Source organism: Coturnix japonica, chromosome 3 (genome assembly GCF_001577835.2).
Source record: "Coturnix japonica isolate 7356 chromosome 3, Coturnix japonica 2.1, whole genome shotgun sequence".
Taxonomy (NCBI): domain Eukaryota; kingdom Metazoa; phylum Chordata; class Aves; order Galliformes; family Phasianidae; genus Coturnix; species Coturnix japonica.
This window is the reverse complement of record NC_029518.1, coordinates 19,913,487-19,930,684: the sequence shown is the minus strand read 5'-3', so window position 1 is coordinate 19,930,684 and position 17,198 is coordinate 19,913,487. Positions and strand designations below refer to the sequence as shown.

The 17,198-nt window shown below is 37.8% G+C and overlaps 1 protein-coding gene across 5 annotated transcripts in view; it reads left to right on the top strand.

The window, feature by feature from the left end:
* Nucleotides 1-17,198, top strand: part of HHAT (hedgehog acyltransferase) — a 157,053-nt gene that overhangs the window by 96,584 nt on the left and 43,271 nt on the right. For 3 of the 5 annotated variants that reach the window (XR_001553866.2, XM_032443397.1, XM_015857403.2), the window contains exon 11: nt 5,648-5,792. Coding sequence is in view for 4 of the 5 variants with exons in the window: in XM_032443397.1 (XP_032299288.1) it covers nt 5,648-5,792 (145 nt within the window). In the remaining variant the exon portion in view is untranslated. Of the gene's footprint in view, nt 1-5,647; nt 5,793-7,430; nt 7,508-15,501; nt 16,716-17,198 lie in introns of those variants that run through there. The other 2 variants (XM_015857404.2, XM_032443398.1) reach the window with 2 other exon arrangements.

Sequence of the window (17,198 nt, the reverse complement as noted above, 5' to 3'; positions counted from 1 at the left end):
TGTTGTCAGTGCCCTCCTTCCTGTGTGAATCTTCTGGGAGCAAATCTGTACATTTGCTTTGGAAGGAAAGTATATGCCTTGGGAAGCAACAGGAGTTGACCTCTGGGCCATAGTTAGACTTGGGGTGAAGGGAAGGTCTACCACAAGCAAAACAAGATGCCAAAAGAGATGCAAACAGAAGTGAAGGGTTGGGTTTTGGCTAGAGTTAGATGGAACGTGGAGCAAACAGGAAGAACTGCATGATTGCTGAAGAGTACAGTATGTGCTGGTGGGAAATTAAATTTGCTCTTCTGTTTGCTGCAGCCGTTGTAGGTGGATGAGATCTTGGTAGCACTTCTTGCTTACGTTCTGCTTACAGGCTTGTTCCTTATCTTGTTATTGTTATAGCAATACTGGGAATTCCATAATTTCTTCTGCATTATATCATAAATTGGTATTTTCCATGTGTATTCAAACCAGAATCCTTATTTTCTTTCTTCTTCTGTTCTGTATTAAAGTCTCTGCTGTTATCCTATCTACCAGTTTCAGAGAGCAGGAGGAGATGTGAACCATCCCTGTGATGGTTCAACCTCTCATCAGCTGCCTTTCCACTGCACCTGCTGGTGCTTAATCCTGATTTTTACCATCATTTTATTAATGACTGCATGTACTCCCTCTCTTCGTTTCTGTAGTCCTTCAAATGCATTTTTGTCACTATTACCCATTGACAGTATGTATTAACAAGTTCTTTCAGACGTTGCTGCACTGCTTGGACTCAGCCCATTGTCATTTCTACTGCTCACTTCAGAAAATAAATACATTGACATCCTGTTTGGCAGAGCTTTGTCACAACTTTCAGCCTTTCCTCCATCCCATCTGCTCCCCCAGCTGCTCAGTCACACCCTGCCCTGCATTTCAGTGTCCCTAACTGCAGCTAGATAAAATAGCCAATAACTGTTAGTCAGGATGTATCACTTCCCTTCCCACTGTCCCATCTGCTCCTCGCTCTCTTTCAGTTTGTCTCCTGTTCTTTTGCTTTTATGCATTGCTGTTATTTTTGGCAAATGGCTGCATTGCGGATGACCCAGATTCAAGGGAGGCATTGAGGTATTTGCTCATGTGTTCATGGAGGTAATTACCAGGGCTCGGAGATCAACTTTGAAGAGTTGGCCTTTATTTATCTAGGAATATTTTTGGAAAGGAAGCACTCAAAAGTGCTTTTGAGATTGACTGGATGGTCTCTCTCACTTCTGTAGGGAACTAGAATGGGCCTTATTCTTTAGTTGAGAGCAATGAGCAGTGAAAGCTGAACTACGGGTTCTTAGATTAAACTGGTAATAAGCACTTCAATTAGCAATATGAGATTTTCTTCCACTGACTTTCCTAGTATGCATTAGGGCACATCTATGCTCCTCTTGTAACACAATGACTGCAACACCCCACAAATTTCAGTTGCTTCATCCCCTCCCTGCCAAAATCCTTTACAACCTGTATTAACAGCCCATTGGAAAAAAGATTTTCATCTTCTGACATACAGATGAGTCAACATTAAATTACCTTTTAAACTTTGCTTCTCTAGTAACTGGAAGTTGAAAGGGTGGAGCTTTAGTGGCCTTGAGAAGAACACTTACTTTGTGTGCTTGGGAGACAGTGGAACATAACAGAAAGATTAGGTTTTGCATAGTGAATTTGTTTGGCTCTTCAACACAAGAAATAGCACAGATTATACTATCTTACGAAGTTTTTTACTGGTATATTGACTGCTAGTGTTAGTTGGGTTAGTATTAAATCTGTAGATACTAATTACATCATAAATATTCTGTTTAAACTCTGACAACCCTACTAAAATTTGTACTAGACTATTTTCACTCTTTAAAAACCAAAGGCAGATGAAAATAATGTGATCTATGCTTTTGCAGTATGTAACATCTGTAGTATCAAGCACATGTTTCATGTCACGCTGGTCGTAGTATCTGACAGTCTTATTCCACAGTGCATATGTTCCTATGAGAAACATTCAACTGCCTCTCCAGTTTTACCACACTCTCTGATACTCTCTGATTTTGTTATATTCTTGGATCACCAACTCTCTGGAAGGGTAGTTCAAAAATAAATAAATTCTGTGAATCCCTGTTTAGCTCCATAATGATGTATGCTGGCAAATTTCAGCTTGTCACCCAGGTAGCTGTAGCTTCAGTGTCATTTTCACATGAAGTGCTCTTTCACCACTTTCCTGATAGTATTTCCAACAGGAAAAGAGGGGAGGCAAAGAGACAGCAGAATAAATCCAGAAGAGCACCACAGATCTGTGATGCTCCCTCAGAAGCAGCTGCCTGTATTGTTGCAATGACATGTATTGGTTAAGGCATTATGAAGAATTGTGGATGTGATTTTTGCTCTTTAGTATTTTGTCTACTTTGAAGAAAATGACATGCTTTATATTCAGAAAGTTGTAAATGCTAGTAGATATTTAAATCACGAATGTTACTTTGGAATATCAAGAGCAGTTTCAGTCCTTCTGCATACATAAATGAATACTTCTAGTGTAATAATCTGAGCACGGTAACTACTCAGGTACTCTTACAGTTAGCTTTTTCAGATGATATGAGATGTTAAGAGAACTTTTTTATTTGTTACCTTTGTGGCAGCTGGGTAAAAGCTGCACTGACATCAGAGACTCTCAAGAAAATGTGTACTACTTTTTTGGATCAATGCCTAGCAACATTAATGGAAATTAGCTCCAGTACAGCCCAAAAATGGTTCAGTTTCTGTCTAAACCATTTCTGTCTTAAACTACTCCCTTATACCTTATAAATGACCAAAGGCTTTTATGGTTCATTTGTACTGTTTAACATATAGCACTTTTGTAGACCATGATGTATTATATGTGACAGGCTTATTTATTTATTTTTTAGTAGCTGTATTCATTTAAAAAAAAAAAAAAAAAAAAAAAAAAAAAAAAAATAATTGGAGCTTTTCTTGCCAGATGTGTTGTTTGCTTTAGTCTTACTGCTTTGGGTTGCAAAACAGATAGATCTTACTAACTTACCAGCTTGAATCAGTGCCTCAGTGGAAAATGCCATCAAACAAACCATGATGGATTACCCATCTCTAGCTCATTTTCCTAACTGAAACTGTTTCTCTATGGAGCTGATGCAGAAGTTTGTTAGAGTGAGGGTAGATCTAGTGGTATACCATATACATAAGCTACAATTCTGTCTAAATTGATTAACATGATGTAAGAAGAGTGACTTTGAATAGAAAAGGTCATAACACAAAAAGTCCATACTTGTTCCTTACTTAAACTTGGTCATTTACACAAATTTAATGATTTTTAGCATCTGGATAGAGTCAGCTAGGAGATATAGTTTAGTGGTTTTCTGTGGGTATGGTAAAGGGAGGACAGTTGGACTAGATGATCTTGTAGGTCCTTTCCAACCTTGTGATTCTATGATTTCTATGAATAGCAAGATTTGGAACGTTTCATCTGTATACAATTGTGCATTGTAAAAAGGCATATGCTTTGCTATGTGGGAATACATGCTCATACTGTGCATTTCAGAAGGAGACAAGATAGCCTCTACCTGTCTGTGAACTGAAAGAAAACATTTTGTGCAACTTCGGGGATGCAGTATACTAAAAAGAGAAAGAGATATTTTAATAAGTAACCGTATCTATGAATATTTGTATAATTTTCTTCTATCCTCTGCCCTTTCCATATGACATCCTAGTTTAGATCCAGTTTTCAGTGGAAAATCTCAGTCTCTGTATTCATACATAGGTTTTTCCCATGTTGTATGGAAGGTTGACTGTTACGGTATTGCAGAAGCTCAGACTGACTCATGCACTAGATATAGTTCCTTCTGGGACTAACATTTGATTTACCAGAGATCTACTTTGCAGTAATATGTTAAAATTATATTTTTATGCTTGTAATTCAGTTATTTGAAATTTTGTAACTTAATAACCTAGCAGTTGCAACATTTGTTCTGATGTTTATAGAACTAGCAAACTAGCAATTTGTCTAGGAATGTATTTTTAAGTCTCTTTTGACCATGTGCTAATGTTGTTTCAGGTATCCGAGCATGAATTGTAGTCTGGCTGCAGCTATTAAAGATTAATTACTGGCCTGCTTTTTGGTTGTTATTTTTTTTTCTTTTTTGATGCTATAGTCATAAGACTGTTTTCTGCAACATGGACATTTATGACATAGAGGCTGAGTGCCTCCCCATAGTTTCCTTAGTTTCCACGCCCTGGCGAATGCTTATTACTTTGCAAGAAGTACTCGGTCTTTTGCAGATTCAGGCACTATGCAAAGAAGCTTTCAGCCTGGGAACGTGATAAACATGATTTTTCTTTTTATGCAGTAGTGTAATGAGGTAGTATTTCCCCCGAGGACTGGAGAAAGCTGAAGCTTTCTACTTCTTCTTTCACAGTCTTTCTGCAGTTTCCCTTGCTGCACTTGCACCTCAGGCAATAATACAAAATATAAATATAGAAAAAGGTAAACTAGTATATGATGGAGAGAGTCTTGCTTTATTTGGATCATTAGGACAACTATATGGAAGCTTTACAATGGATGTTTACAGTTCTCAAATATGAGCAGCAATAGTTGCAGTGAAAAATATTGGGATTGCATATATATTTCAGTAATCTTTATATGGAAATATCTGTTTATTAAGAGACTCAATCTAATCACCAATTCTAATCTGACTAGATTCTTTCAGTGAAGTCTAATTAATTAACCAAAACATGAATGACTTCAGAATTTTTTTACACCACTTGTTTTGTACTGGTATGCTTTACTTCATAGGGAATCCATTACAAATTATTCAGCCCCAGGAGCATGTTGTTTATTGCTTACACTGTCAACAAAAAATATTCAAGGACTACATCTAAGAAGCAAAAATTAAGGTACAAAATATATAGAACTGTGTCCAGATCTGGGTTTCCTGGTACAAAAAGGGCATGGATGTATTGGACTGAGTCCATCAAAGGACAACAAAAGTGATGAAAGGGGACTGGAGCATCTTCTGTATGAAGTGTGGCTGAGAGTGCAGAGTCTGTTCAGCCTGGAGAAGAGAAGGCTCAAGGGGATCCATGTGCATGGATACCAAATTGTAAGATGGAAGAAACTGTTTGGCACAGTTCTGCTCTAGCTAACCCTTCTGTGAACAGAGGTGTTGGACTAGGTGATCTCCAGAGGTCCCTTTGAACTTTAACTATAACTCAGCTCTGTTTCTGTCATAAAATCTTACTCTAAGTTAAATGGTGTTGGTGGGAGTTCATAGAATCATAGGATGGTTTGGTCTGGAGAGGACTTTTAGGATCATCTAGTTCCAACCATCCTGCTACAGGCAGGGACACCTTCTTCAGACCAGGTTGCTCACAGCCTCATCCAGCCTGGCCTTGGTTGCTTCCAGGTAGGAGGCATTAACAGCCTCTCTGGGCAACCTGTGCCAGTGTCTCACCACCATCACAGTAAAGAATTTCTTGCTAATATCTAGTTTAAATCTTTCCTCTTGCAGTTCTTCTAGATATGTTAAAAGCTTTGGGAACTATTCCATAAGGATTTAGGCTTGTCATAACCACAATGTCTTTTTCTAACAATGCTTGAAAACTTGTAGGGACTGTTAACTTTATCTGTGCCTTCTGTTTTGCCCCTCAGGAACGTTTCTTCTCACCAAGAGTTCATCGCCGACTCCACGCTGTCCTAGCATCTGTTTGCACTTCAATGTTGATTTTATCAAATCTAATATTTCTTGGAGGAAATCACGTTGGAAAAATCTACTGGAACAGGATCTTTGTGGAAGGTAGGTTTGTTTTATGTGCTTTGTAGATAATAGAACTTTCCAAAAATTACCGTGGGCAAGCTGAGCCAGGTGCAAATGGGGAGCAACTGTTTCTGTTCAAAGCCATCAAAAATCTGCCTGATACAGTCTAAATAATGATGAAGGCTGTGTGACTATAAAGTAGTGTTGGATTTCTCCCATGAAGTACAGAAAGGGAGTTATCATGCTTCTCTGTCAGTGAAATCACTGAAGATTGAATAGTAACTTTGTGACAGGTTAGCCTGGTGGGATTTCTTTTCTTCTCTATTTTTCATGTTCATCAACAGGAGGTGTACTAAAGCCAACCCCTTTGATTCTGCAGATGGTTAGTGAATTATGTCAGTATTTTTATAGCAGAATTGAGTGATTGAGGCTGATTTTGTAGTGGATCTGTCAGGGTAGGGACCTTCCTAGCATAAGGCTAGGGTCTGAGGACATAGGATCTTGTGTGACAGTCTCAGCTTGTGACACTCTTGAATAAGCAATGTGTAACTTTTTGCTGTGAACTCAACCATGGGATAAATCCAGCTTCATTTATTTGTTTATTTATTTATTTAGCCAGAGCATTTCTGAGTTTTTTATTGCTGCTAGAAAGCTACTTTTTCAAACAAAGCTTTTGTGGATGAACTTCCTTGCTGAAGTAGTTCTAGTAAGCTTCTGTGCCTAGAAGTTCTCCCCTGTGAAGACCGACGTTGCTCCTTCATGCAGTCTTTTCTCCCTGTGTTCCTTGTGGTGCTTTATTGATCAGTGCTGGAGTCCTATTTAAGATTACCCATATGATGAGACTATGAAAGAGTAAGTTGTGTAGATCAAATGAATTCTTAGTCTTCTCTGCTTAAGAGAAAAATGTTGAGGCAGCACTGAGGTGATCACATTTTTAGCATACAAAGTAGTTGAAGTTTTTTTGTTGATGCTGGGCAGGATGAGGTTGTATATTTGTGTTCGTGCTTTGGTCTCAAAACATGAGAGATTTGTTCACTGTTTTCTTAAAGAAAATCTTCATTTTCTGTCAAATTCTGTTCCTTCTTCACGATTAGTTGACTAATACTTTCAGTGTGAAAGTACTAGATAAGAGAATAAGTTTGGAAGTAGAACTGAGTATCAAATCTTGTTGATAAAAAAAAAATCCACTGAAATTTTCCTTTCATGTTTGTAGCATAATGCAAAGTATTTTGTAAATAAAATTTTGATATTAGCAGTTACTGAATACTGTTGTGTTGTTTTTTTTTTTGAATCCATGAAGGACAATTTTTTAACAAGTAGAACAGTATTAAATCAGACCAGTTACTAATTGTTTTTCTAGAGCAGCGATGTTGTTTGGTTTTGTTCTTTTTCTATTTTATATGTAACTATTTATTAAGAGATACCAGGTGTCTGAGATAGGGAGTACAAATTAGTTTGATTATTTGGAATTTGTTTCAAGTACTGGTTGAGGTTAGAAAGGACTTCTGGAGGTCATTGGGTCCAACAACCCTGTTCAAGCAGGGACACCATGTTTCCATGTTGTTGATGTGTTTCCATGATGTATTAAATTAACTTTAATTGTATAACTTAAGAGCTTCTGCTTTGTGCAGCTCATCCTGTACTAGTGCAAATCTAGGTGTTAAGCTGTAGCTTCAGATCACATGGATGACCATGAGTATATTTACTACTGGCTCTCACAACTCACATACAGTAAGTGAAAATCAGCTAAGATTTCATTGCATCTGCACTCCTGCTCCACTATTTCTTACAGTTCATTTCATACAATTGAATAAATGCTGTAAATTGCAGGCCAGTCAAGTCCTTAAGGACTATTCAAAACTGTTGTCTTCAATTTAAAGCAAATTTAAGTATTGATTGATAGAACACACAATACAAATCTATCATGTGTCCTTCTGACATAAGGAGTAGAGATCAGTATGAAAGAATATGTATGCAGAAAGAAAGCTGTCTACCTGCATGCACATCAGCTGCTCAAGAATATTTGTTTTCCTTCTTCTGTTCAAATCCCATGGAATTGTTTGTACAAAAACTTGCATGCACAGCAATAGGTGGAAGACAGAAGGAGAATACATTTGCATCACACAGTTTATAAATAGAACTGGCATTTGTAGATCACTAGCAAAATTATTCAAGGTCATGGCTGCCCAACTTGAGCAATGAAATACATCTCAAAGCAGAAATAAGATTTCCGGTTTTAGGTGGAAGTTCAGGTATTGTGCATGGAATTCTCAGGTCTGACAAGGAAGTGAATATCAGTATTCTAAAACCTCGTGTGTTCAGTGTATAGCAGTCAAAAATTATGAGTTCTGTTGTATTACTGCCAGTTAGCAGTAATTTTTTTATCAACTGCTTTCTTCTTATGGAAAATAAACTTATCTGGCTTCAAAACAAATTTCTCAGCATCATTGAAAGCATTACTGTCAATTTCAGGAGCAGGTGTCTGTGTTTGTTATCTACGTATATTTGTTCAAATTTCTTTTCTACAACTGTTTGGACAGGCCTTACATCTCTTTTCTAAAACTTAACTTACAACTGAGGGATCTGTTTGGAAGGGCAGCACTGTAATGCTTTTGGTCAACAGAATGCATTACCTTAGCAAGCACTGCTGAAGGCAATAAGCTGGAAGGAGACACAAGTGTGTTGAGTGATACAAAAGGCATAAAATGTTTTATGCTCCTTCCTTGGTTTACAAGGAACAGAGTCCAGATCAATGAGGAAAACACAGTGCGTGTGAGGTATATTTTACTTTGATTAGCTGTCTAGACATTGGACAGCTGTCGTTAAACTGAACTATAAACCAGTCTTTAACCATCCAATTTACCTCACTATATTGCAAAGTGAAGAGTGCCTCTTTTGAGGGCAGTTCATCTCACATACATCTTGGCATGGGATGAGATGCATTGTCACTCTTCACTGCATTCAGAGTTCTTTCGTACAGACTAGTTATGATTAGATTGGGTGTCTAAACTTTAAGAAAGTGTCCTGTAGCAGACAGCCAGCAAAGAGCAAATTTCACCCCCATTTAGAAATGATTTATTGCAGGAGTCCAGAATGGTTGGCGAGGCAGAAGCTCTGCAGTGAAAGGTATCTCTGATCATTGTACCAGGCTGCAAACTTTGTGAAGCAACAATATCATGCCACTTCCAACAACAATACACCCTTATGCCAAGACATGTTGACAGCAGTATGAAATGCATAAAATAACCCCCTCTTCTGCTTGTCATTCTGAAGTTTAAACTTGAAATATGTCTAGTTTTAGTTATTGTGGGTCAAAAAAAAAAAAAAAGCATCAGACAATTAGGGAGAGCAGAATGCAGCAAAATGGTGGGAAATCTAGGAGCCGTGAAACTGAACTAAATGACATTGTTTTGAGGGAAGATAGAAGTACACAGTGATTTCTGAAAAGAAAGTATTAACAAACTAGTCACTATTCCAGTGAGCTCAAGAGACTGAAAATGGCTGTGAAAAGTATCAGGAAAGCTTTAGCTGAGATAGGAGAAACTTTCAAACTGTGAGGCACAGTAAATACCAAAACACATTATCAAGGCAAGCTGTTGGGTTGCAATCTTTGGAGGACAGTCTCCAGGTAGAGAAAAATCTGTCAAGCAATGGAGAAAATATTGATTTTGTCCTGGCGTAGGAGGAGCCCCTGATTGGCCTCCAGACCTGTTCCAAGCTGTAGGTGTTTTATCAGCAGATACAGCTGACAGAAATCTGTGTGCAACACAACAGGATTTTAGGGGGGCTCGGGGGATTAAATTTTTTCCTTTAGCAAATTAAGGACTTTGATAATATATAAAACAGCAGTTTCAGTAACATTCTAACTATTAATGTTTGAAACTGGAGTCAGGTGGTAGAAATATCTCTTAGCACTGTGAGCAAGATACAACTTAGTGGAAGTGATGGTGCAATTTAAGCTACCAGCAAATTCATGGAAAACTGGAAATATTTGCTCTTTCCTTCTAGCATTTAGGATGGAATGCATAGTACCATATGTGAATAGTTTTGTTAGAAACATTTCTAAAAGCATTTGGAAACCAATTGTACAGTACAGAACTAAAGCTAGTTTCCAAATGCTAAATATTTTTCCCATTGAAAATGGGAAAGCCTTTATTTTGCCTATAGATTTCTCTTTCAACTTGCCTTAAGCAAAATCAGATCTTATGCTACTCAGAATCCAATTATTTGGTTAATTTATACTGAATAAAAGGATTTTCTTATCACTACAGAGTGACTGTCTCACCAGCTTTATGGACATTTTCCCTTCTCCACAACCCTACCTCATACTGTGTTCCATGAAGCATTTTAGCCATTGACTTGCAAGTGGGAATTTCCATGATAGTAGCATGGGAGATTCAAAGGTTTGAGAGAGGCAAAAACTTTGGTGTAATACATTTGTTGTAATATATATAAGTGTGGAATTTTTTGTCTTGCTTTAGCAAAAACAGTTGGAGATCATTCTCTTATGACATTAAACTCAAATTACATTGTTAATTATACTGAATTTCAAAGGGTATCACGACCCTTCAACACATGGTCCTGGACTGCTGTTATCTTCAGAAGTTTTACAGTTGGTTTTGAAGATGGTAAAAATTTTCTGTTGAAAAAATCTCTCCTGTATTAGTGATTGAGATGCCTTTCTGTATTCAACACCTGAATCATTTAATAACTATAAGTTACTGTAACTCCATTGCTGTGTGAAAACATTGCTGTGTCTGTTTTTGTTTGCTGTGATCTGGCTCACGCAATAGAATATCTACCCAAAACTAACTGATGTTGCAGATCACATGCCTCATTTGCTGCAATCATGAGTGTAGGGAAAATATTTTGTGATGACCAGCAGTTCACCCAACAACATCTCCCTCTTAAGAATCTGATAACTGTTAGTTTAATTAATAGATTTAGCACATTTTAAGGGCTGAAGAAAGCTAACAAAACAAAGTGGAACAAATAAGTTAGAATGTCAACCCATCACCACCATGCCCACTAACCTTCAGTCCTTCAGTGCTACATCTATGCATTTCTTGAACGTCTTCAGGGAAAATGAAATAAAGTAGCAAAAGACCTGATGGGAGGCCACAAAATCTATCAGCTGAGGTGTCCCTGTGCAATCCTTTTCTCTGTATTCTCTGCGTTTCTTGCAAAAGCTTCATTCCAATTTATTTGCAACTGGAAAAAAACAGGAGGTCTACTGCAATGGCCGGCTGTTCAGAATAGCTGTTCACATTTTCAGGTGGCTCTGGTTTGGGTTTGGAATCTTGTGCTGTAGGGGAGCTGCCATAAGGTATTCCAGCATTCCAGATCCTCCAGATTTTCTCTTTCACTCATAAGTCCCACTTTCTGCAGTTATGCAGAAATTTAAGGTCATTTTTTTTCCCCCAAAAATACATTTATGAATGCTATATTGATGGATTGCATAATTTAGAGCAATATTGCGGAGTGGCAAGAATAGTGCTAAAGATGTCACATTTTTTCAAATGATTCATTCCTCTTCACGCACAAAGGAAACTTGGTTTTGTAATCATTTATGTGACCTTGCTTAGTGGGTGCAGTTCACTGTGAAGTGAGCTGGCAAAACTCCAAGAAAACCAGATTTGGGTCTGCAGAAATGCAGAGGCAGTTCACCCCTTTTCACCTCTCAGAGACTACAGCTTCTATGAAAGCAAATTTTCATGTTTGTTCGGCTTGGTTTCTTTTTAGAATTGAAAGAATGAAGTATGTTCTTCTGCCACTTTCTGTTGTATTGGCTTGGGCTGCCATTCTTTGCGCGAACTGTTGGAGCATTGCCACGTTTAAATACAACAGTTACTGTTGGTTATCAATAGGTTGCCATCTGTCTTTAGGCACTTAAGACCTGATCCTGAAATCGCATCAATACTGAAATACCCTTCAATCTGTAAAGTCCCAGAACTTGTGCAGATATGTCTGCCTGGATCAATATAATTGCAGGGTCAGAATCAGTCCCAAAGAAACTATATATCATGTACCATGTTAAAGCCTTTATTTTACATGCAGCGTGTGCACGTACACAAAAAAAAATGCAGAAGAATCTACAGTGTGACTGTGTGCACGGAGCTCATTGTTATACATTATGATGTATACGTAAATACGACTTCCAGAATGAAATTAATTTCAGCACAAGGAAAATTGGGATTGTTGTTACGTTGCATTGCCTCCCTGGCAATCTGCAGCTCTTTACAAAAAGAGAATGTTAGTTTTCTAATGAGCCTAATGGGCTTTGTTGATAGTAGTAAAACCCCCAGATTTTCAGTGACTTGGGCAGGTTTTGTACAGCCTTTTTCTTACCATTCTAGTGACACCTGTAAAGATATGTAGGATGATGGGATGAGCAGTTGTTGGTGTAGTTGGGTTAGCCAAATGCATTTCACAGATAGAACTGTGCTGGTAGCAACATGCTTGGTGTGGAAGCTGTGATAGAGCCAAACAAGCAAGTTTTGGCAGTGTGGAAGATGCAGGTGCTATTTTTTGCACACTCTCAGGGACTGAAGTGCTCTGTATGTGTGGAATCCTCCAGTATCAAACATGGCATCAGCATAAAAAATAAAACTGGTTGTTTTTATTTTTGTCCCAAAAATCTCAAAATTTCTATGGTCCTTTGACTGTTTTTCAGTATGCAGCTTGTGATTTCTATAGCAGAGCTCAGCAAAGAAGTAGGAGAGTGGGAATGGTTTTAAAATTTATAGAAGAACCTAAAAAAAAAGTCTTGTAACACCTCTAAAATGCCTTTCTCAAGTGGAGCCTTAACAGATACTATGACAAACATGTCAGAAAGCCATGTAGGAATACCTTTGAAATCTCTTTTTCTTGAAACTGTTTTTTGGGAACCTATTACCAAGCTGGGAGTGGTGCTTCTTCTTTCCTGTGTGAGTTATGGATTCACCAGTAGTGACAGGAGCCGGGTGCTGCCAGCAAACTTGTTGCCTCTGAGGCAACACTGAAGAGAGGAATGTGGCTGTAGTTATGCTAAATCTTTTTTGTTGTGCTTTACCAGCAAGAGTAATTTGTGAGGAACATTAGTTTCCTTTCCCATTCTAGATCCTGTTCATTTGCAGTGTTGAGGGGAGAGATCTAATTTTGACCATATCTGTTTCTCTTCCCTACCATTATGCTTGCTAGCTTTTGCAATGCAAACTATCTGGATCAGCTAAGAACCTTAGGAGAGCAGAGGTTTCTCTCATTATTTGCTTCTCATTCCTCCGTGCGAGTGCACAGCAGATGTGTGACAGTGTCTCATGGTGCTGTAGAGATGCATAAAATACTGGAATTGCCATTCTATGCAAGCTGAATCACTATGCTTATTGAGAAATTTGTACATAAATGGGCTCGTAGTGGTGGTAACATGTATTTAACAGATCAGCAGTAGCAATAATTTCAGCTAAGACTTGTAACCGTAAAAAAAAATCTCTAAAACATGATGCAATTTTTTCCTCCTTATTCAGAAATTTCAGTAGCCTGATAGCTGCTACATCATTGAATCCTGTTTCTTCCTTCAGCCAGCGCCTTTCATCTGTCTTTAGATTTTAACTTGTTCTGACTCTCTCACTTTCTTCAAATGGTCATTAAGAGAACAGTTCCCAAATACAGAAAGTCACCATCTAACAGCAGGGACTGAAACACCAGCTGTATTTAGCTTTGCAATCATTGAGACTTTCACAACAACTTTCTAAGCTGTTTATTTTCTGAAAAGAGATTTTAAAAACAGCATTGTGGGGTTCCACAATTATTGCCACTTAGAGCCTACTAGACCAAATTTTCTCAGCTTATAGGAAAAAATGGAATCTTCCTTTTTATTTTCCAAATGCCAGCCCTGTATATCAGCTTGAGACCAGAAAGTCATGCTGCGTTCCCTCTGGCTCTTCCATCTCTAGCAACAAAGCCAGAGGTGCTGTTAATGATTATGCTGTGAAGGTGCATGGGCCATAGGGGAGGCTATCTTCCTCTAAAAGATGTGTAGCCTTTGCAACAGGGATGAAAAGCAACAGGAATGAACAAAGCATGAGCTAAAGTTCTCAAACTTTAACAATCTTAGAAATGCTGCATTTTTTTCTGTTACTGTTACAGTGTGTAGCTGAGATACTTGAATGAAGAAACGCAAGAAATATTGTTAAGTTAAATTCAGATACAAAGTCAGAGACCATCCTATGCTCTTCCAGTTATTGTTACAAATCACCTCTAGTTTTTGTTGTTGAGATAATGATGAATTTTAGAGCAGTGAAATTCCTCAGGAATATTTCTTCCCGCAAAGTAATGGACTTATAGGGTTGTTTTTATTAAACAAGCTGTCTTCCAGTTTATCCTACCCTTTTCATACTCACAATCTGTAAAATTCCTGATATAAGAGGTGCTGAATTTTCATGACTCTTGAATGTTTCAGCCCTCCGTGATTTAAAAAGACCTGACGTTTTATTTCTGACGTTTCTTGAGACACCTGTCTTTGTCCTCAAATCTCTGTCAAGCTGCCAGACCTGAGTATTCCTGCCTGTTTTTCTAGTTAGCAACACAGTAGCATAACAGTATTTAAGCATCTTAAACAGAAATCTCGGATGTTAAGAAGTGATTTAGTTATTCTGATTTTTAAAGTACTGCAGCTTACATGTGAAGAATAGTAAATAACATGGTCGATTTTGTATTGTTAACATCCTTACTTCTAACCATATACCAACACTGGACTATTGATTTTCATTACTTTTGCTGTCTTTCACGTGTTTTATATTATATTCTGTTGCTAAACCTTCTATCAAATACAATAATCTTTGTACAAATTCTAACATAGGCTTTGAAGGAACCCCTGAGAAAAGTCTGTTATGTTTTGTAATACAAATTATCCATAAAAATTATTCCAGTTTTTGGACTTTTATATCTGAATAAAGATTTGTGTTGGATCTGGATGGACAAAAGCTCAAATCAGGATGCTTGTCTGGAGTACTGTTGTGGAAGAAGATTGTTTGTCTCTTCAGAAATTGTAGTAAGGAGTTACTGAAGTACTTGCGTTGTTCAGATAGAAAAATATCTTCTTTATTAGTTCTTAGCATTGACAGAAAGTGCTTTTATTCCATCACCTGTGGGTTAATGTGCATCATATGGTGAAAAAATAGCTTGAAAATAATTGAAAATGATTTAAACTTGAATATTGCGACTGTAATTCTTTGCCAGCTCTTCAGTCTGTTAATATTTATATCAAAGGCATCTTTGATAGAAATATATATCAAAAATAAACTGCATGTAATTGATTGGGTAGCAGCATATAAAATCGTAACATGCTTGATTTGCTGTTACCTTTTATTACCTTTGAATTAAAATGCCTAAGATAGCGATATTTGTTCTAGCATGTCTCTTGCATGAGAATGTTGTTCATACTCCTTCATTGCTGTATATGAATACTGTCTCAGTTTTATTCTCAGTCTAGCAAATCAGAAATTAAAGCTTGCATGTAGAACAAAATAATCTTCAATTGTGGCACCATTCCTAACAGACAAAGTCCATCATATGATTGTATTATTTCTTGCTCCAGTATCAGGACAGGAGTAAACTTCTTCATTCCTGCCCAGATAGCATGTTCAGATGTTTAAGAACAATCAGTCAGCCAGTAGATTGATTAGACATGTAGAAAATGAAATGACTGAATAGCTCTAGAGAATTGCTAATGGCATGTACAGTCTTTCACCTTAATTCATTCTTTTTCCAGGTCACTGGCAACTGAGAATTGATGACACCTGATAGTTCTTTTCTTGCCTTTGGTATTCAAAATGAGATGGTTTTGGGTAAAGCTTCTGTTGTTCAGTTATGGAACTCAATGGAGATATGTCTGTAGACTTCTCCAGTAATGGAACAAATTTGGAAGCTGAGCCACTGCAATCTTGTCAGTAGGTTGTCCGTACAAGATCACACCTATGCTATGAAAAAAAATAATCAGGGATTCCGTTTTTGTCTCACCCCAACAGTGCCAAGAGCAGTTAGTTGTATGATGGTTTAAATATTGCTTCCAGCAGCATAAGCAGTTCCACCTTGATGATACCCTTATCCATAGCAAAGACCTCCTGACAGAGGTTCTGTTCACCAAAGTTTTCTCACAGAAATTCTAAGTTGCCACATAGAAATACAACAGGGTTTCCTGATACAAGTATCCATGATTAATGTGTCAGAGTGGGAGGGTTTTCATGCTAGACTTTGATGATCTTACTTCATTTTTCCTGAATGGACATTTGGGAGAAAGAGAGAAGTCAATCCCTGTTAGATAGCACTAGTGCAGGAATTACAAGCAAGCTGTGGCAAAAGGCCCAGCCTCAACCTGCCAAGATGATGAAAGTATTCTTTCATCATTTTGGCAGACTTTCATGTGGACTGAGTTTTACTGTGTTGGTCATTTCTGGCACACTTAAAGGTCTGTTTGCTGTACTGTCATGTCTCAGCTGTCACCCAGATGCCCATAGAAAAAAGCATAAGAAACATGCTGGGTCTGGAGAGTACTGAACAGAAGAAGTTTTGTTAGAGTGAGCACCAGTACATACCTTAGTCTGAATGATGCGAAGTAGGAGAGGCCATGGCAAGGTTCTGTAAACATGGTCCTCTTACTTCTCTTTTAGTACAACTCGAGAAGCTCTTGTTAGAGATGAAAGCTACTTGGGCCTCGCTGTGTCTCATTGGTGGATGTTTCACTGACTACAGAGGACTCCCCTGTGCATAGGGCAGTACATAAATTGCTTGACAGTGTGGCATAATTGCATAGGGCAGTGAGTAATGTTACACCTTCATCCAACAGTGGGATTTAATTTCTCCTCTGAAACTGAGGAAGCAGTCATTATATCTTTATCTTACTAATATGTTTGGTCAATGTGCTTGTCTGATATTGACGTTTTCTGGCTTAACTATAATGAAGACACAAGAACAACAAAAGACGAAAGTAACTAATTTGCTTTTGGCTGTTGCATTGAAGGAATAAAACTGTATTCTCAGCTCCCCAAGTTCAGCTCCTTCTTAAGCTCCAGCAGAGATGAAAGAAAAGCAAAGACTACACGAGAAGATGAAAAAGAAAAAAAAAAAAAAAAAAAGNAAAAAAAAAAAAAAAAAAAAAAAAGGAAACAACGCAGATCTAGCAAAGGAAAAAGTCCAGCTAAGCATTTCTTAACAATGCATACAAAATGAATCTTAAAGAGGTCTGCCTTGAACCCTACTTTGCCTTTGGAGATTCCCTGTATTGTTTTTCCTAATCTCTCTCTCTTTGCTTGCAGAAAAGCTGTTGTCCAGTTTCTTTACTGGACTGGTTTATAGAGCAGGCAGTCCTGCTGCAGTGTAAGAGAGAATGTGAACAATATGTTGTGCAGTGTAAGATTCCAGTGGGATCAGCAGCTCATCACAAGAGTACATTCCCATGAATGAATAAGT